General features: G+C 47.1%; 1 protein-coding gene across 3 annotated transcripts in view; it reads left to right on the top strand.

Moving 5' to 3' along the window:
* VPS13D (vacuolar protein sorting 13 homolog D) overlaps nucleotides 1–20,288 on the top strand; it is a 123,833-nt gene that overhangs the window by 72,221 nt on the left and 31,324 nt on the right. For all 3 annotated transcript variants that reach the window (XM_081954872.1, XM_081954874.1, XM_081954873.1), the window contains 12 exons: nucleotides 990–1,225; nucleotides 4,138–4,246; nucleotides 6,206–6,369; nucleotides 7,805–7,913; nucleotides 9,051–9,230; nucleotides 10,584–10,691; nucleotides 10,815–10,964; nucleotides 11,608–11,757; nucleotides 12,528–12,624; nucleotides 14,604–14,752; nucleotides 15,321–15,455; nucleotides 17,523–17,690. In XM_081954872.1, coding sequence (XP_081810998.1) covers nucleotides 990–1,225; nucleotides 4,138–4,246; nucleotides 6,206–6,369; nucleotides 7,805–7,913; nucleotides 9,051–9,230; nucleotides 10,584–10,691; nucleotides 10,815–10,964; nucleotides 11,608–11,757; nucleotides 12,528–12,624; nucleotides 14,604–14,752; nucleotides 15,321–15,455; nucleotides 17,523–17,690 — 1,755 coding nt within the window. The remainder of the gene's footprint in view (nucleotides 1–989; nucleotides 1,226–4,137; nucleotides 4,247–6,205; nucleotides 6,370–7,804; nucleotides 7,914–9,050; nucleotides 9,231–10,583; nucleotides 10,692–10,814; nucleotides 10,965–11,607; nucleotides 11,758–12,527; nucleotides 12,625–14,603; nucleotides 14,753–15,320; nucleotides 15,456–17,522; nucleotides 17,691–20,288) is intronic.

Below are 20,288 nucleotides of genomic sequence, written 5' to 3' on the forward strand. Positions count from 1 at the left end.
AAATATAATAAATATAAATATAATTAAATATAAATATTATAAATATTGGATTTATATGCCGCCCTTCTCCCAAAGGACTCAGGGCGGCATACAACATTAAAAAACACCCATCCCGAAAGTTAAAAAGAAATTAAATACATATCCCCCAAAAAACCCACCCCAATTTATAGGACAATACATTTAAAAAATGAGTTAAAATTAACAGGCCAGGCTGGCTTGCTGGAAAAGCCAACTTTTTAAGGCACGTCGGAAGGACCGGAGGTCGGAGATTATGCGAAGCTCCGGGGGCAGAGGGAAGGCGCTCCCACAGAGAAGGCTCTCCTCCTGGAGGTCACCATCCGACACTGTCTGGCCGACGGCACCCTGAGGAGGCCAACTCTGTGGGATCGCACTGGACGGTGGGAGGCTACTGGTGGCAGTAGGTGGTCTCGCAGGTACCCTGGGCCACAGTCTTTCAGGGGAATGTTGATAAACACCCACCTTACCTCCCTGGGAATGCTGCCAGAGACCTCATTGCCAAACGCAGAGCAAGGCCAAACTTAGCACAGAGTCCAACAGAACTTCTCAGAGTTTGAAACCGACCAGAATGAACCAATTGCTTCCTGCAAAAGCTCACGTCCCGTTCGCTCCTTGTTTATGTCTTATGGGAGGGGCCAATCATCTCCAAGCCTTACTCCCGAGTCGACCCTGTTTTCTTAATTGTTCTCGCCTTCTGGCAGCTCTGCACATGCTGGGAAGAGGCTCCCTCTGTTTTTCTGCCTCGCTGATGTCTGACTCCGAAGGCAGCTGATAACTGTCAGACGGGCTTGGTCCCCTCTCTGTCTCCAACGCAGAGCCCTCGTCCGAGCCTTCTCCAGACTCCCAAGGCTGGCCCATGTTCCTCCCCAACCTCCTCACTGCCTGAATCTGCAGCCAGCTCTGCTGGCCCCTGGAGGGCCACAACACCTTTACTCCTCTGAGTTGCTCTTCTCCGCACCTTTTTCTCCTAGGTCCCAGTCGTCTTCAGCCAACACGGCGTGGCTGAGCCCCGTCTCAGCACCGAAGTGAAGCCCTCCACCACTTTAGACTACGCCTGGGACGAGCCCACTCTCCCGCCTTACGTCACCCTGACCGTCAAGGGGGCCGGCTCGTCCGAAGTCACCTGCTGCATGAACGACTTCCAAGAGAGCAAGCAGTTGTATTACGAAAACTTCATCTACATCGCGGCCACTTACACTTTTTCAGGGTAAGCGCCAGGCGTACCGTATTTTTCAGAGTATAAGACGCACCTTTTTCCCCCTCAGAAAAGAGGCTGAGAGTCTGGATGCGTCTTATACACTGAATACAGCATATATTTTTTTGGCCTCCCGAAACCTTGTCCCCTTCACCAAAATGGCCCTGCATAGCCTCTAGGAGGCTTTCGGAGAGCTCCTGGGGGCTGGGGAGGGCAGAAATTTTGCACCCCCAGGAGCACTCTATAAGCATCCTAAAGGCTATGCATGCCCTTTTTTGGGGGGGGGAAACAGGCCCGTTTTCGTGAAAAACGGGCTGTTTTTGGGAGGTTTGCAGAGTGCAAAGACTTTTTTTTATTTTTTTATTATTATTATTTATAATTTTATTGTTTTAATTAAACAAAAAAACCACACAAAAACATTCTTCATTACATCTCCCAGAAAGCATGTCGATTGGTTACAAATAAATTTCGTGTGTTACTACAATCATTCTTTATACTTCATTCATATTGAATTGTACATTTTAAATCAAAAATCTTTATACCATCAATATACCATCATTCTCATTTATCTATATTTGTTTAAACGTGCTTTTGTCTATAATCATTGATATTTATATTATAATAAATCTAGACAAAAATTCATTACTAGAATTTATAAGTACCCAGGAGAGATTACATCTTTATAACAAAATCTAAACAAAAAATATTAATAAAATTAATAAATCTTTTCCCCAGGTCCCATATTATAGTTTATATCCAAATTGTTCTTACCAGTTAGAGTTATTATTTCATTATTATTGTCATGATGGGTTATCTGTTAACGAATAAACATTTTAAAAACAAAAACATTCTATAAGCATCTACAAAGTTCTACCAAAAATTAACTAAGTTTTTATTTTTATTTTTTTCCCCCATTCAATTGTATTTTATTTGGGTTTCACCATTCTTAACTTTCTTATTTTACTCATAACTATTATTTTTGAGTTGTTACATTTTGTTGATTCTTGTTTCTTTCCTCCATCCAGACTTTTTTTTTTAAAATTTGCCTCTTCAAAACCTTGGTGCATCTTATACTCTTGTATAAAAATTGTAAATACAATTTTTTCTGTCATTGTGCCCAGAGGATCATGGGTTGCCCCCTCCCCTCTTTGGACCATGCTTTATATCTCCCGCTGCCTTAAGGAAGTTCAAAACATTCTTAAAGATCCATCTCCTCCCGGGCACCCTTTTTTTTTTTTTGAACTATTACCATCTGGCAGCCGGTACAGGATAATAACGAAATGATCCTGGATAAACAGGAATATACAGGATAAAAACAGGGACGAATAAGCTGGAACCCCAGAGCAGTAACTATATTGGATTCTATTGTATAGTGCAATATTAATGCAATATTTTCAATTCAATAGAATGCGAAGGAAGAGAGTCTGGGTTTTATTTTTTTTATAGTTATAACGTACACCGATGATAGCATTTAATTTCGTTTTACGAGGTGCCACGGCAATAAAGTATTCAATTCAGTTCAGAAGGTTAATCCATGGCAAATGGAGACAAGTTTATTCCAACGGAGACATTTCATATCCAAGTCACTCCTGCAGTCCCTGTGAAAATTTCGGGTTAGGCGTAGAGTCAAGAGTTGTTGGAAGGAAGTCACCCTTGGGGCTTCTCAGAACAGAACAGAATAATGACGTTGGAAGGGACCTTGGAGGTCATCTAGTGCAACCTCTTCTTGAATAGAAGAGCTTATAATATCCTGGGCAAATGGGTGTCCGGTCTCTTCTTCAAAACCTCAAGTGATGGAGCACTCACAACTTTTGGAGGGAAGCTCGCTCTTCCTTCTTTCCTTCCTCCCTCCCTCCCTCCCTCCCTCTCTTCCTTCCTTTTGTCTTGCATCTTTTCTGTCTATCTATCTATCTCTTTCCTTCCATCCATCCATCCATCCACCTGTCTTGCATCCTATCTATCTATCTTATCTATCTATCTTATCTATCTATCTATCTATCTATCAAATCTATATCTATCTATCTATCTATCTATCTATCTATTTATCAAATCTATCTATCTATCTATCTATCTATCTATCTATCTATCTATCTATCTATCTATCTATCTCTTTCCTTCCATCCATCCATCCACCTGTCTTGCATCCTATCTATCTATCTATCTATCTATCTATCTATCAAATCTATCTATCTATCAAATCTATCTATCAATTTATTTATTTATCTTTCCTTCCATCCATCCATCCATCCACCTGTCTTGCATCTTATCTATCTATCTAGCCTTCCATCCATCCATCCATCTTGCATCCTATCTATCTATCTTATCTTATCTATCTATCCTCCCTCCCTTCCTTCTGTTCATCTGTTTGTCTTGCATTTTATCTATCTATCTCAGAATCATAGGGTTGGACGAGACCTTGGAGGTCTTCTAGTCCAACCCCTTCTTGAGCAGGAGATTCTATAACTATCCTGGACAAATAGCTGTCCAATCTCTTCTCAAAAAGCCTCCAGTGATGGAGCCACTCACAACTTCTGGTGGCATTTTCTGTTCCACTGGTTAATTGTGCTAACTGTCAGGAAATTTCTCCTTCGTCCCAGGTTGCTTCTTTCCTTGACCAGTTTCCACCCGTTGCTTCTTCTCCTGCTTTGTGGTGCTTTGGAGAATAGTTTCACTCCCTCTTCTTTGGGGCAGCCCCTCAAACATTAAAACACTGCTATCCCGTCACCCCTGGTCCTTCTCTTTGTCAAACTTAAGACATCCCCAATTCCAGCAGCGTCCAAATATTCTCGACCTCCAACCCAGCCTAGCAGCTTTCCACTCAGAATTTCAATAAAGCCGAAATCTCTTTCGGTGATTTTGGCCTGGTCTTCTTCGCCTGCGCTTCCTTTCTCACCCTTCCTTCTCGATTTTCTTGTCAATCCCAGGGTCCAGGAAGAGTCAGGGAGACCCGTGGCTGCGTGCAAGGATCTCGCCTGCGCTGAGCTGGTCCTGGATGTTTCTCCCAAGACGCAGAGGGTGGTCTTAAAGAAGAAGGTACGAAGTTCTTTCACGGTGAACATCCCGGAGACCCCTGCCCCTATTGGCCACCAGCCGGCATGATGATGTGCTCAGTGAGAAGAGCATTGGTGATTAAGTCACTGCCTCCTACCTACTCTATACTCCCACGTGCACTTTCCCTGATGAGGTTCCCTGGTTGGGTCAGGAAACGTCTGCAAGCAAACCACCAAGCTTACAAAACAGCAAGGGCTCCACAATTTTCCTCCTCTTCCTCCTGTACTCCACAAATCACGCTCCCTTCTAGCACTGATGATGTTCCCTAGTTGGGTCCATGAAACATCTGCAAGGAAACCACCAAGATCAGAGAGCACCAAGGACCCCACAGTCCATCCTTCCTTCCTTCCTTCCTTCCTTCCTTCCTTCCTTCCTTCCTTCCTTCCTTCCTTCCTTCCTTCCTTCCTCCCTCCTCTTCCTCCTCCTCCTCCTGTCTATGCACCCCACTAGTACTGATGATGTTCTCTAGTTGGGTCATGAAACATCTGAAAGGAAACCACCAAGCTGAGAGAGCACCAAAAATCACACAGTTCTTTTCTTCCTCCTCCTCCTCCTCCTCTCCCAGTCCTTTGTAGCACTGATGATGTTATCTACCGTAGGTAGTTTGGTAATGAAACATTTGCAAGAAAACAACCAAACTCAGAGAGCACCAAAATCCCCCAGGCCTCCTCCTCCTCCTCCTCTTCTCCACAACCCCCACTTCCTTCTGGCACTGATGATGTTCCCTAGTTGGGTCAGGAAATGTTTGCAAGGAAACCCCCAAGCTCAGAGAGCACCAAGGACCCCACAGTTCTCTTCCCCCTCCCTTTCTCTCCTCTCCTTCTTCTCTCCTCCTCCTCCTCCTCCCCTTCCTCTCCTCAACCCCCACCCACCCACCCTTCTAGCACTATGATGATGTTACCTAGTTGGGTCATGAAATGTCTGCAAGGGCACCAGGGACCCCAGAGTCTTTGTTGTCCTCCTCCTCCCTGCAAACCCCCCTCTCTTCTAGCCCTGATGATGTTTCCTAGATGAGCCATGAAAAACCTGCAAGAAAACCACCAAGCTCAGAGACCATCAGGGACCCCATAGTCCTCCTCCTATCCACAAACCCAATTTCCTTCTAGCACTGATGACGTTCCCTGGATATGTCATGAAATGTTTGTAAGGAAACCCCCAAGCTCAGAGAGATCCAAGGACCCCACAGTCCTCCTCCTTCCTCCCCTCCTCCTCTCTTTCTCCTTCCCCTCCTCCTCCATCTTCTCCTCCTCCTTCTCCTCCTCTTCCTCCTCCTGTACTCTTTTCCTCTTCCATCTTTTCCTCTTCCTCCTTCTCCTCCTCTCTTTTTCCTTCTCCTTCCCCTCTCCTCAAACCCAACTCCCTTCTAGCCCTGATGAAGTTCCCTAGTTGAGCCATGAAATGTGCAAGGAAATTCCCAAGCTCGGAGACCACCAAGGACCCCACACTCCTCCTCCTCCTCCTCCTCTCATTCCCTTCTAGCCCTGACGATGTTCCCTAGTTGGGCCATGAAACGCCTGCAAGCAAACCCCCCAAGCTCAGAGAGATCCAAGATCCTACACTCCTCCTCCTCTTCCTTCTCTTCCTCCTCCTCCTCCTCCTCCTCCATCTTCTCCCCCTCCTCTACTCTTTTCCTCTTCCATCTTCTCCTTCTCCTCCTCTCTTTTTCCTTCTCCTTCCCCTCTCTTCAAACCCAACTCCCTTCTAGCCCTGATGATGTTCCCTAGTTGGGCCATGAAACGCCTGCAAGGAAACCCCCCAAACTCAGAGACCACCAACCCTGAGCTGCAGAGATCCTCCTGGTTTTTCCTTCCAAATATTGCTGCTTGGAAACCCTAGGAAGAAGAACACGGGGGGGGGACGGGGGACGGGACTTTGCCTCGCAGGTCGGGAAAACCGAGCCGCAGCCTCTCGGCTTCATTCCCCCTTTTCCCCCCCTCGCAGGAACCCGGGAAACGCTCCCAGCTGTGGAGAATGACCGTGAGCGGCATGCTATGCCATGAAGGCTCGGCCGTCCCCCGCCATCCGAATAAACCCTCCCCGCCTCACTCGGCCGAGTCCTCCATGATTCTGGACATCGCCGGGTTGGCCGCTGTGACGGACAACAGGTGGGTGTAGCTCAGGACCTTCTCTCCAATCTCAGGCGCTCCGTTAGGACCGGACCTTCGGGCAAACCGTGGTCCCCCCTACAGGTAGTCCTAGGGTTACGACCACGGTTGAGCCCGGATTTTTGGTTGCCAAGCGAGACAGTTGCTAAGTGATTAGAAGACCTCCCGGGTCCCTTCCAGCTCTATTCTGGTTGGTTGAAATGGTCTAGGGTCTCCTGCTTGAGCAGGGGGTTGGACTGGATGGCCTCCAGGGTCCCAATCTTCTCTTTTCTGATTGTTGGTTTGATTGATTGATTGATTGAAACGGCCTAGAGGTCTCCTGCTGGAGGAGGGGGTTGGACTAGAAGACCTCCAAGGTCCCTTCCAGCTCAATTCTGATTGATTGATTGTTTGATTGATAAAATGGCCTGGAGTCTCCTGCTTGAGCAGGGGGTTGGACTAGAGGACCTCCAAGGTCCCTTCCAGCTCTATTCTGATTGATTGATTGATTGATTTGGTCTAAGGTCGTCTGCTGGAGCAGGGGGTGGACTAGAAGACCTCCAAGGTCCCTTCCAGCTCTATTCTGGTTGGTTGAAATGGCCTAAGGTCTCCTGCTTGAGCAGGGGGTTGGACTGGATGGCCTCCAAGGTGCCAATCTTCTCTTTTCTGATTGATTGATTGATTGATTGATTGATTGGTTGGTTGAAATGGCCTAGAGCAGTGATGGCGAATCTATGGCACGCGTGCCACAAGTGGGACCTGAAGCCTCCGGAGGGCCTTTGGGGGGGCGGGGGAGCCTCTTTTCGCCCTCCCAAGGCTCCTATAAAGCCTCTGGAGCCTGGGGAGGGCGAAAAAAGCATGTAAAAATGGGGTCACGCGTTGTGCGCGCATGCGCAATGGGGGGGTCGTGCGTTGCATTCTGGGTGCGGCATGCCCGCACACGACCCCCCTGCGCTCCCCCCACTTGTGGCACGCGAGCCAAAAAAGGTTCGCCATCGCTGGCCTAGAGGTCTCCTGCTGGAGCAGGGGGTTGGACTAGAAGACCTCCAAGGTCCCTTCCAGCTCTATTTGACTGATTGTTTGATTGAAATGGTCTAGGTGCTTGAGCATGGGGTTGGACTAGAGGACCTCCAAGGTTCCTTCCAGCTGTATTCTGGTTGGTTGAAATGGTCTAAGGTCTCCTGCTTGAGCAGGGGGTTGGACTGGATGGCCTCCAAGGTCCCAATCTTCTCTTTTCTGATTGATTGATTGATTGATTGATTGATTGATTGATTGAAATGGCCTAGGTGCTTGAGCATGGGGTTGGACTAGAGGACCTCCAAGGTTCCTTCCAGCTGTATTCTGGTTGGTTGAAATGGTCTAAGGTCTCCTGCTTGAGCAGGGGGTTGGACTAGAGGACCTTCAAGGTCCCTTCCAGCTCTATTCTGACCCATCAATGTTGATGTTGCTGCGCTAGATATGAGCCTCTGATGCTGAGGAAGCCAGACCGCCGGAGAAGCACGACTCAAACCTGGAGCTTCCGTGATGGGAAACTGCTGTGTGGCATGCATGGACTCGCAGTGCAGGTAGGCGGCGGGGTCACCTCTCCCTCCCCTTCCCCCAAGGTTTGGGGTGGGCAGGACCATTTGTGGGCGAGAGCGTTACCTTTCTCCTGGACACATGGGGGAGCCAGCCAACCTCTGGGCTCAACAAATATTGAGACAGGAGAGCAGCCTTCTAATTTTTGAGGGGCTGCCACAGAGAGGAGAAAGGGGTTCAAGCTATTGTCCAAAGCCCCTGAAGGCCAGAGAAGGAAGAATGGATGGAAACAAATCAAAGGAGAGATTCAACCTGGAAATAAGGAGGGACTTTCTGACAGTGAGAGCAATCAACCCATGGAGCAGAAGTTTCCTTCGGAAGTTGTGGGAGCTTCATCCCTGGAGGCTTTCAAGAAGAGACTGGATTGCCATCTGACAGTAATGGTGTAGGGCCTCCTGCTTGGGCAGAGGGGGGTTGGACTAGATGACCTCCAAGGTCCCTTCCAACTCTGTTATTCTATATTCAATGGAACAGAAGTTGCCTTCAGAAGTTGTGGGAGCTTCATCCCTGGAGGCTTTCAAGAAGAGACTGGACTGCCATCGGTCAGAAATGGTGTAGGGTCTGCTTGGGCAGGGGGTTGGACTAGAAGACCTCCAAGGTCCCTTCCTTGTGCAGAGTGCACAAAAGTGCAGAGAAGAGCAACCAAGATGATGAGGGGACTGGAGGCTAAAACAGATGATAGACGGTTGCAGGAACTGGGCCTGGCTAGTCTAGGGAAGAGAAGGACCAGGGGAGACAGGAGAGCATCTTCCAATATTTGAGGGGCTGCCAAAGAGAGGAGGAAGGGGGTCAAGCTATTTCCCAAAGCCCCCGAAGGCCAGAGAAGGAAGAATGGATGGAAACTGAACCAGGAGAGATTCAACCTGGAATTAAGGAGGAATTTCCTGACAGGGAGAACTTTCAACCCCTGGAACAGAAGTTGCCTTCGGAAGTTGTGGGAGCTTCATCCCTGGAGGCTTTCAAGAAGAGACTGGACTGCCCTCTGTCGGAAATGGTGTAGGGTCTCCTAATCGGGCAGGGGATTGGACTAGAAGACCTCCAAGGTCCCTTCCAACTCTGTTGATCTGTCTCTATTCAGGAGGTGTCACCTTCTTTCTCTGGTCCCCTTGTCTTCTCCTTCTTAGGCCAAAGGAGGCAGAGCCGGCCTTCGCGATGGGGCGGAAGTTGTTCTCGGACCGGACACTTCCCTTGAACAGTTGAGTCCCGTCCCTTCGGAGCAGCAGTTCATCAACCAGAAGATGCGGCCCGGTTCTGGAGCCCTCGCGGTCCAAGTTATTCCGGATGGTCCAACCAGAGTCCTCCAGGTAACGGTGGCGCTTTTATTTTAAATTTTTAAATTTGGTCTGAACCAAATCTGGGAATAAGCAGTTGTAGCCAGAAACAAGGAATAGCGTTGGCTAAAAGGGGAGTGGGATTTGAGAGTTGGAGGAAGAGGAGGAGGAGGAACTGGGGGGTCCTTGGTGCTCTCTGAGCCTGATGGTTTTCTTGCAGACATTTCATGACCCAACTAGGTGACATCATCAGTGCTAGAAGGGAGTTGGGTTTGAGGAGAGGGGAAGGAGAAGGAACAAGAGAGGAGGAGGAGGAGGAGGAGGAGGAGGAGGAAGAAGGACTGGGGGGTCCTTGGTGCTCTCTGAGCCTGATGGTTTCCTTGCAGACATTTCATGACCCAACTAGGTGACATCATCAGTGCTAGAAGGGAGTAGGATTTATAACCTATGGCACGGGTGTTACTGGTGCCACGTGGAGACATATTTGCCGGCACAGCAGCCCTTAGCTCCAGCTGGCCAGCTGATGTTCGGCCTTCTGGAGGACCGGGGGAGGCCATTTGCGCCCTCCCCAGGCTTCAGGAAAGCCTAGGGAACGTGGGGAGGGCAAAACACAGGCCCAATGGCTCAACCGGAAGTTCTGGAAACAATCCGTTTCCGCCTGCCGGGGGTGTCGCGCGGGTGGGTGGGACACGAATCGCGCAATAACCGGTGCACATATCTTCGTTAGCCATGCCTGATTTATACAGTGGTGGAGAAGGCGAATGGGAAGAGGAAGGACATTTCACGACCCTACTATGCGACGTCATCAGTGCTAGAAGGGAGTGGGATGTATAGAGTGGTGGAGAAGGAGAACGGGAAGAGGAACGACATTTCCCGACCCAACTATGCAACATCATCACTGCTAGGAGGGAGTGGGATGTATAGAGTGGTGGAGAAGGAGAACGGGAAGAGGAAGGACATTTCCCGACCCAACTATGCGACATCATCAGTGCTAGAAGGGAGTAGAATTTATAGAGTGGTGGAGAAGGAGAATGGGAAGAGGAAGGACATTTCACGACCCTACTATGCGACGTCATCAGTGCTAGAAGGGAATGGGATGTATAGAGTGGTGGAGAAGGAGAACGGGAAGAGGAACGACATTTCCCGACCCAACTATGCGACATCATCAGTGCTAGAAGGGAGTAGAATTTATAGAGTGGTGGAGAAGGAGAATGGGAAGAGGAAGGACATTTCACGACCCAACTATGCATTGTCATCAGTGCAAGAAAGGGAGTGAGGTTTGAGAAGAGGAGGAAGGGAATGGAGGGGTGTGAGCTTGGGGGGGTTTCCTTGTAGGGTTTTATACAGTCCATTTTGCCCATCCTAACCCTGCCCCTCCCGTGTCAGATCACCGATTTCAACCAGCGCAGGAACGAACGCCCCTCCTACGAAGGGGAGGAGCTGGACCAAGACCTGTGGAAATTGAAAAACCCAGATCTGGAACAGGAACTGGAAGTGAGTCCCGTCCCCCCCTGAGAACGGGAGCTTGCCATTCTTTTCCTAAAGACCAGCGACAACAACTTGACCCCCTGTGTGTGTTTGTGTGTGTGTGTTCGTTTGTTTTTGCCCTCTTCGCAGGTCCAGCTGAAGTTAGAAGGAGGGATCGGTTTGTCTTTGGTTAACAAGGCCCCCGAAGAACTCATCTTCGCAAGTTTCGTGGGCATCACAGTCCATTTCACCCAGCTGTCGGCCAGTCAGGTGCTGGAGCTGAGCATGCAGGACGTGCAGGTAAAGGGAAAAGGCAGGTGGGGAATATAGTGGCCCCACCCTGCTCACCTGAGGACCAGTTCAAGGATGGGGGGGCAGAGTGTCAGGCTTCCAAACAGCATCCGAAATTAAATCAGAGTCCGGGGCAAAGGATTCCTCAAAGTTCCCATTGATGAAGAGAGCCATGTTTGCACATCTGGGGAAACCCGAATCTGAAAGCTTCCCGGTTTTCCCCACCCCCCAGTTGAAAGTTCAATATCTCCCCCCTACACCCACCAGTCCATCCCATGGTCCAATCTCCCACTGCCACGCTGGCAGCTTCCACCCATCCAGTTCCGGTCAGGTGCAGAGACAAAGGATGACCTTGGCTTTCTAGAAAGAATGTTGTTATGGCTGCCTATCATCGAACTCCACATTTTCCCACCATAGAAAACTGCCTAGTAGAATAATAGAAAGTGTGACAAGGAATATGGCTGCAGGCCTGACCCAGAGAAGAGCAAAAGGGAGGATTAGGAGGTTAAGCCATACAACGAACGGATTAGGGGGGTACATACCATATTTGGCTCCGCATGCCACCTGCGCCATGCGTGCCATAGGTTTCCCACCACAGGCCTAGAGTTTGAAACCCTCTGACTGTCTGTTTCCCCTCTCCTGTCCTTCCTAGGTAGACAACCAGCTTCTCCGCACCACTCAACCCTTCATGCTCTTCCTGACCCCCAAGCTGGGCGAGAACGAAGCGGCCGAAACGGGCCCGGCCGTGCAGCTGAACGCTATGAAATTCCCCAGTAAAAGTCCTTTGAGTGACATCTACAAGGTAATCCGCTCTAGCACTGATGACGTTCCCTAGCCGGGCCGTGAGAGGTCTGCAAGAAAACCACCGAGCTCAGAGCCCACAGTCCTCCTCCACAATCCCCACTCCCTCCTAAGGTTGATGAGATTACCTAGTTGGGTGATGAAACATTTGCAAGGAAACCACCGAGCTCAGTCGTCGTCCTCCTCCTCCTCCTCCTCCTCCTCCTCCTCCTCCTCCTCCTCCTCCTCCTCCTCCTCCTCCTCCTCCTCCTCCTCCTCCTCGCAAACCCACTCTCTTCTAGCACTGATGATGTTGCCTTGTTGGGTCATGAAAAGTGTGCAAGAACACAACCAAGGTCAGAGACCACCAAGGACACCACAGACCTCCTCTCTACAAACCCACCTCCCTTCTAGCACTGATGACGTTCCCAAGTAGGGTCACGAAACATCTGCAAGAAAACCACCAAGCTCAGAGAGCACCAAGGACCCCATAATTCTGATTTTAGTGGGAGATCTACCCTTATTTGGACTCTTCCTTCTAAAGCCACCGGGCCCTATAACTCCAAAGAGCCTGAAATTTCAGAGACCTTGAATCCCAGCCTTGTGAGGGATTCTCCCGTGTTAAAAACTCTGTTAGCAATTTAGCTGACCTTTTCTCATTACGATCACATTTATTTGCGGCCCACCTCGTGGTCCAGGGCCACCTCTTGGTGTCCTTTCCTTCGCCTCTTACCCCACCCCACCACCACCCCCGAACACTTGATGGGCTGAAATTGTCCCCTTCTGTTCCAGCACCTGATGGTCACGGCGAGCAGATTCACGGTTCAAATCGAGGAGAAACTGCTCCTTAAACTTCTCAGTTTCTTCGGCTGCAATCAGTCAGAATCAGGTATGTTCTTCCCATCGGCGCGAAAATCTGATGCATCCTGAAAACCGTTTGGCAAAATGCAACTTTTACCCACTGCTAATCCATTTTTTTAACAAAGAGATGTCCCTGAACATGTTGTTGTTAGTTGCAAAATCATGTCCGACCCATCGCGACCCCATGGACCACGTTCCTCCAGGCCTCCCTGTCCTCTCCCATCCTCTGGAGTCCATTGAAGCTCACACCGACTGCTTCAGTGACTCCATCCAGCCCCCTCCTTCTCTGCTGTCCCCTTCTTCTTCTTTTGCTCTCCATCGTTCCCAGCAAGAGGCTCTTCTCCAGGGAGTCCTTCTTCCTTCTCATCAGGTGGCCAAAGGATTTGAGTTTCCTCTTCAGGATCTGGCCTTCTAAAGAGCAGTCAGGGTTGTTGACCTCCGCTAGGACTGACCGGTTGGATGGCCTTGCAGTCCAAGAGACTCAATGCAGGAGTCTTCTCCAGGGAGTCCTTCTTCCTTCTCATTGGGTGGCCAAAGTCTTTGAGTTTCCTCTTCAGAATCTGGCCTTCTAAAGAGCAGTCGGGGTTGATCTCCTCTAGGACTGACCGGTTGGATGGCCTTGCAGTCCAAGGGACTTGCAGGATAGATAGATAGATGATAGATAGATAGATAGATAGATAGATAGATAGATAGATGATAGATAGATAGATAGATAGATAGATAGATAGATAGATAGATAGATAGATGATAGATAGATAGATAGATAGATAGATAGATAGATAGATGATAGATAGATAGATAGATAGATAGATAGATGATAGATAGATAGATAGATAGATAGATAGATAGATAGATAGATAGATGATAGATAGATAGAGTAGTTGTTGTTAGTTGTGAAGTCGTGTCCGGCCCATCGCGACCGCATGGACCACGTTCCTCCAGGCCTTCCGGTCCTCTCCCATCCTCTGGAGTCCATTGAAGCTCACGCCGACTGTTTCGGTGACTCCATCCAGCCCCCTCCTTCTCTGTCGTCCCCTTCTTCTTCTTTTGCCCTCCATCTTTCCCAGCATGAGGCTCTTCTCCAGGGAGTCCTTCTTCCTTCTCATCAGGTGGCCAAAGTCTTTGAGTTCCCTCTTCAGGATCTGGCCTTCTAAAGAGCAGTCGGGGTTGACCTCCTCTAGGACTGACCGGTTGGATGGCCTTGCAGTCCAAGGGACTCAATGCAGGAGTCTTCTTCTCCAGCACCAGAGTTCAAAGGCCTCCATTCTTTGGTGCTCAGCCTTCCTTGTGGTCCAACCTTCACAGCCATCCATGGCCATTGGGAAAACCACAACCTTGACTAGACACACTTTTGATTGGCAGGGGGATGTCTCTGCTTTTTAGGATGCTGCCTAGATTTGCCACCACTTTCCTCCCCAGGAGAAAGCCTCTTTTCATTTCTTGGCTGCAGTCCCCCAAAAATTATTTTTCAAAACGAGAACATCTTACGGAGGAGATCCTGACAAGTTACCTTTCAAATTCTCTCTTACTAGTTTAGTTTCCAACTATGCAGACCGTTCTCGACTTACAACAGTTCATTTAGTGACTGTTCAAAGTTACAACATCACCCAAAAAAAAAAAGACTTAGGGCCCTTTTCTATACTGATAACTGTAAGCAGCATCATGTGATCAAAATTCAGCCACTTGGCAACCGACTCATATTTACGACAGTTGCAACGTCCCGGGGTCATGCGATCCCCTTCCGACGAGCAAAGTTAAGGGGGGATTTGCCAGATTCACTTAATGACCGTGCTACTAACTTAACAACTGCAGTGGCTCCCTTAACAACCATAGCTAGGAAAGGCTGTAAAACGTGCCAAAATTTAAGCTTAACAATATTGGCAAGAAGAGGTTGTAAAATGGGGGGAGAAGTGGGGAGGGACACAAATGTCTCACTTAACACCAGACATTTTGGGCTCAACCGCAGTTTAATAGTGTCTCTTTTGATTCCTCTCTTGTTGAGCGCAGAGGTAGAAAATTACGACGAAAACCTTCACGAAAAACCGGTCGGACAAGAGCTGGCCCGGAAAAGATACTATTTTGAAAACCTCAAAATTAGCATCCCACAAATAAAACTCAGCGTCTTTACGTCTAGCAAGCTCCCCCTGGATCTTAAGGTAAGGCTTGGTGGATGTCTTAAATTGTGTGCGTGGATTAATTAAAATGATGTCCTGCTTAAGAAGTTCTTGTGAGTCATTTTATACCAGATTTTATCATGTTACAAAGGAGGGAAGAAGTTGAGACAGATTATATCCGGGATGGGAGGGGTCTGTAGATATTTTCCCAGCCCTCTCTTCGGACCCATGCAGTATGATTCTCACCAGGCTCAAGGTGGACTCAGCCTTCTGCCCTTCCAAGGTCGGTAAACCGAGGATCCCAGATTGTTGGGGGCAAGAGGCTGACTCTGTAAACCGCTTAGAGAGGGCTGTAAGGCACTGTGAAGCGGTATATAAGTCTTAAGTGCTATTGCTTCCTTCCTCCCTCCGTCCCTCCCTTCCTTCCTCTCTTATTTCATCCTCCACCCATCCATCCATCTTTAGCGCAGGCATCAGAATGCATTGGGTCACACCAGCCTCTCCCATCAGCTGAGCTTTGCCTTAAGTACCCATTTCACAGAAGGAAAGATGTAGCAAGTGACGGATCTCCCCCCCCCTTCCCCCCCTCCCCCGGGATATTCTGTCTCAGGCACTGAAGAGCACGCTGGGATTCCCTCTGGTCCGTTTCGAAGACGCCGTCATAGATCTGGATCCCTACACCAGGGTTCACCCCTATGAGACCAAGAGCTTCATCGTCAACGACATTCTCAAGCACTTTCAGGAAGTAAGTAAAACCCGGGGTTTGGGGGGGGGGGTTGTGGGGGGGAGGATTTTTGGATCTAACTCTTCCACCCACCCATCCATCCATCCATCCATCCATCTATCCATCCATCCATCTATCATACTTCCATCCATCCATCTATCATCCTTCCTTCCATCCATCCATTATCATCACCTTTTATCCATTCTTCCATCCTTCTATCCATCGATCCGTCTATCCATCCATCCATCTAGCATCCATCCTTACATCAATCCATCATACATACATACATCATCCTTTCATCCATTCTTCCATCCATCTAGCATCCATCCATCCATGCATCCATCTATCATCATCCTTCCATCCATTCTCCCTTCCATCCATCCATCCATCCTTCCATCCATTCTTCCATCCATCCATCCATCCTTACATCCATCTATCCATCCTTACATCTATCATCCTTACATCCATCCATCTATCATCATCCTTCCATCCATTCTTCCATCCATCCATCCATCCATCCTTACATCTATCATCCTTCCATCCATTCATTATCATCATCCTTACATCCATTCTTCCATCCATCCACCCATCCTTACATCCATCTATCCATCCTTACATCTATCATCCTTCCATCCATCCATTATCATCATCCTTCCATCCATTCTTCCATCCATCCATCCTTACATCCATCTATCCATCCTTAAATCTATCATCCTTCCATCCATCCATCTATCATCATCCTTACATCCATTCTTCCATCCATCCATCCATCCATCCTTACATCTATCATCCTTCCATCCATTCATTATCATCATCCTTACATCCATTCTTCCATCCATCCACCCATCCTTACATCCATCTATCCATCCTTACATCTATCATCCTTCCATCCATCCATTATCATCATCCTTCCATCCATTCTTCCATCCATCCATCCTTACATCCATCTATCCATCCTTAAATCTATCATCCTTACATCCATCCATCTATCATCATCCTTCCATCCATTCTTCCATCCATCCATCCATCCATCCTTACATCCATCTATCCATCCTTAAATCTATCATCCTTCCATCCATCCATCTATCATCATCCTTACATCCATTCTTCCATCCATCCATCCATCCATCCTTACATCTATCATCCTTCCATCCATTCATTATCATCATCCTTACATCCATTCTTCCATCCATCCACCCATCCTTACATCCATCTATCCATCCTTACATCTATCATCCTTCCATCCATCCATTATCATCATCCTTCCATCCATTCTTCCATCCATCCATCCTTACATCCATCTATCCATCCTTAAATCTATCATCCTTACATCCATCCATCTATCATCATCCTTCCATCCATTCTTCCATCCATCCATCCATCCATCCTTACATCTATCATCCTTCCATCCATTCATTATCATCATCCTTACATCCATTCTTCCATCCATCCACCCATCCTTACATCCATCTATCCATCCTTACATCTATCATCCTTCCATCCATCCATCTATCATCATCCTTCCATCCATTCTTCCATCCATCCATCCTTACATCCATCTATCCATCCTTAAATCTATCATCCTTCCATCCATCCATCTATCATCATCCTTACATCCATTCTTCCATCCATCCATCCTTACATCCATCTATCCATCCTTAAATCTATCATCCTTCCATCCATCCATCTATCATCATCCTTCCATCCATTCTTCCATCTATCCATCCTTACATCCATCTATCCATCCTTACATCTATCATCCATCAATCCATGCATCCATCTGTCATCATCCTTCCATCCATTCTTCTATCCATCGATCCGTCTATCCATCCATCTATCATCATCCTTCCATCCATCCTTCTATCATTCCATCCATCCGTCCACCCTTCATGGTCCTATCTGTATCCTACCTTCTCCAAGTGCTTTCCCTGAACCAGGCCACCACAATAAGAGATTTCTCTCCTATCAGGAAACACCCCCCCCCAGTTCCTTTTTATTCCCCTTCCCGCGTGGGGCAGCCCTCCCTGAGCGTTTGTGGGTTGTGCCGGCGAGCTCCGCCTCGTGACCTCTCCCCCCGTGTCTTTCCAGGAGCTGCTCAGCCAAGCAGCCAGGATCCTGAGCTCTGTGGACTTCCTGGGTAACCCCATGGGGCTCCTCAACGACGTTTCCGAAGGAGTCACCGGGCTGATAAAATACGGCAACGTCGGCGGCCTGATACGGAACGTGGCCCACGGCGTCTCCAACTCCGCGGCAAAGGTAGGCACGGTTCTGACATAATTCGCTTAGTGACCGTCCGAAGAGAAGGTTACTAGGGGTGACATGATAGCAGCCTTCCAATATTTGTAGGGCTGTCCTAGAGAGAGAGAGGGTGGGGTGGGGTGGGGGTGGCTTCCATGTATGAACTGCTCTCACGTCACCCTTAACGCTTTAGTCATTCTCCAAATCGCTCTACGGCAGGGCAAAATATTAAGGTGGAAGTTTATCAAGGAGAGAAGCAACCTGGAATTAAGGGGAAACTTCCTGGCAGCGAGGACAATTAACCAGCGGAACACCTTGCCACCAGAGGTTGTGGATGCTGCATCACTGGAGGTTTTTAAGAAGAGATTGGACAACCATTTGTCTGAAATGGTCTAGGGTTTCCTGCTTGAGCAGTGGACTGGACTAGAAGACCTCCAAGGTCCCTTCTAGCTCTATTCGGATTGGTTGAAATAGTATAGGGTCTCCCGCTTGAGCAGGGGGTTGGACTAAAAGACCTCCAAGGTCCCTTCCAGCTCTATTCTGATGGATTGATTGAAATGATCTAAGGTCTTCTGCTTGAGCAGGGGGTTTAAGACCTCCAAGGTCCAGTCCAGCTCTAGGATTCTATGATTCTTAGAGAGATAAAGTACATGATGGATGGAGGGAGGGAGGGAGGGAAGGAAGGAAGGAAGGAAGGAAGGAAGGAGGGAGGGAGGGAGGGAGGGAGGGAACAGCTTGCCTCCAGAAGTTCTGTGTGGTTCGATCCCTGGAGGTTTTTAAGAAGAGATTGGAAAACCGTTTGTCTGGAATGGTCTAGGATCTCTTGCTTGAGCAGGGGGTTGGAGTAGAAGACCTCCAAGGTCCCTTCCGGCTCTATTCTGATTGATTCATTGAATATAATGATCTAAGGTCTCCTGCTTGAGCAGGGGGTTGGAGTAGAAGACCTCCAAGGTCCCTTCCGGCTCTATTCTGATTGATTCATTGAATATAATGATCTAAGATCTCCTGCTTGAGCAGGGGGGGTGGACTTGAAGACATCCAAGGTCCCTCCCGTCATTCTGCTAAAATATTGCTCTTTTTTCCCTGCACGGGAGTTGAGCTTGACCGTTTGACCACGGCTACAGCTTCTCCGTGTGGATGCTGTCCACGAGGGAGCGATGATTAATGACTCTGTCTGCTTTCCAGATCCTTCCGCTCCATTCAAAAAAAAAAACACCCCCAGCAGGTGGGCCTTTGGGCTCCAAAGAAGAACACAGCTTGAACTTTAATAATATATATATATATATATATATATATATATATATATATATATATATATATATATATATATATATATATATATATATATATATATATATATATATATATATATATATATATATATATATTATATATATATGTGTGTGTGTATGTGTGTGTGTGTGTATGTATGTATATGTGTATGTATGTATGTATGTATGTATGTATGTATGTATGTATGTATGTATGTATTTGTGTTACAACCCCTGGTATGCCTAAATATGGGAGGAAGGTCACACTCCCTCTTTCTGTCCTTCGGCTTATCAGAAGACCATGCAGGCAGAAAACCATATTTTTATTTTTAATGTTGCCTTTATATATTTGTGTTATATTTGTACTGATAAATAAATAAAGGGAGATTAGTATAGATCTATTTCGAGGTTCAAATTCCAGTAAGGGTATGGCTAGCTGATGAGAGCTAATTAGCTCGAAATAGATCTATACTAGTCTCCCTTTATTTATTTATCAGTACAAATACAACATATATATATATGTTGTATTTGTACTGATAAATAAATAAAGGGAGACTAGTATAGATCTATTTCGAGCTAATTCGCTCTCATCAGCTAGCCATATGTATGTGTGTGTGTGTGTGTGTGTGTTGTATTTGTACTGATTATATATATATATGTGTGTGTGTGTGTGTGTGTGTGTGTGTTGTATTTGTACTGATAAATAAATATATATATTTGATCTCTCATCTATCTAATCTCTCTCTGTCTCTCTCTCTTTCTGTCTATCTATATCTATCTATCTATCTATCATTTATCTATATATATCTCATCTCTCTCTCTCTCTTTCTATCTATCTGTCTATCTCATATATATATATGTTGTATTTGTGCTGATAAATAAATAAAGGGAGACTAGTATAGATCTATTTCAACCTATTTAGGTCTCATCAGCTAGCCATACCCTTACTGGGAATTGAACCAGGACATACCAGGGGTTGTAACACAAATACATATACATATATACATATATGTGTTGTATTTGTACTGATAAATAAATAAAGGGAGACTAGTATAGATCTATTTCGAGCTAATTCGCTCTCATCAGCTAGCCATACATATATACATATATACATATATACATCACATACAACACATACAACATATATACATATATACAACATATATACATATATACATATATATATATATATACACCCAAAACCCAGCCTGAAGATGGCAAGTGAGACCTCGCTGAAACGTTGCCAAGACAATCTCAATCTTACATGGGAAAAGACCCGAATACAACAAAACCAGCATATATACGTATATATACATACATACATACATACATACATACATACATA

The sequence above is a fragment of the Natrix helvetica genome (assembly GCF_964273705.1).
Source record: "Natrix helvetica genome assembly, chromosome: 5".
Classification (NCBI taxonomy): domain Eukaryota; kingdom Metazoa; phylum Chordata; class Lepidosauria; order Squamata; family Natricidae; genus Natrix; species Natrix helvetica.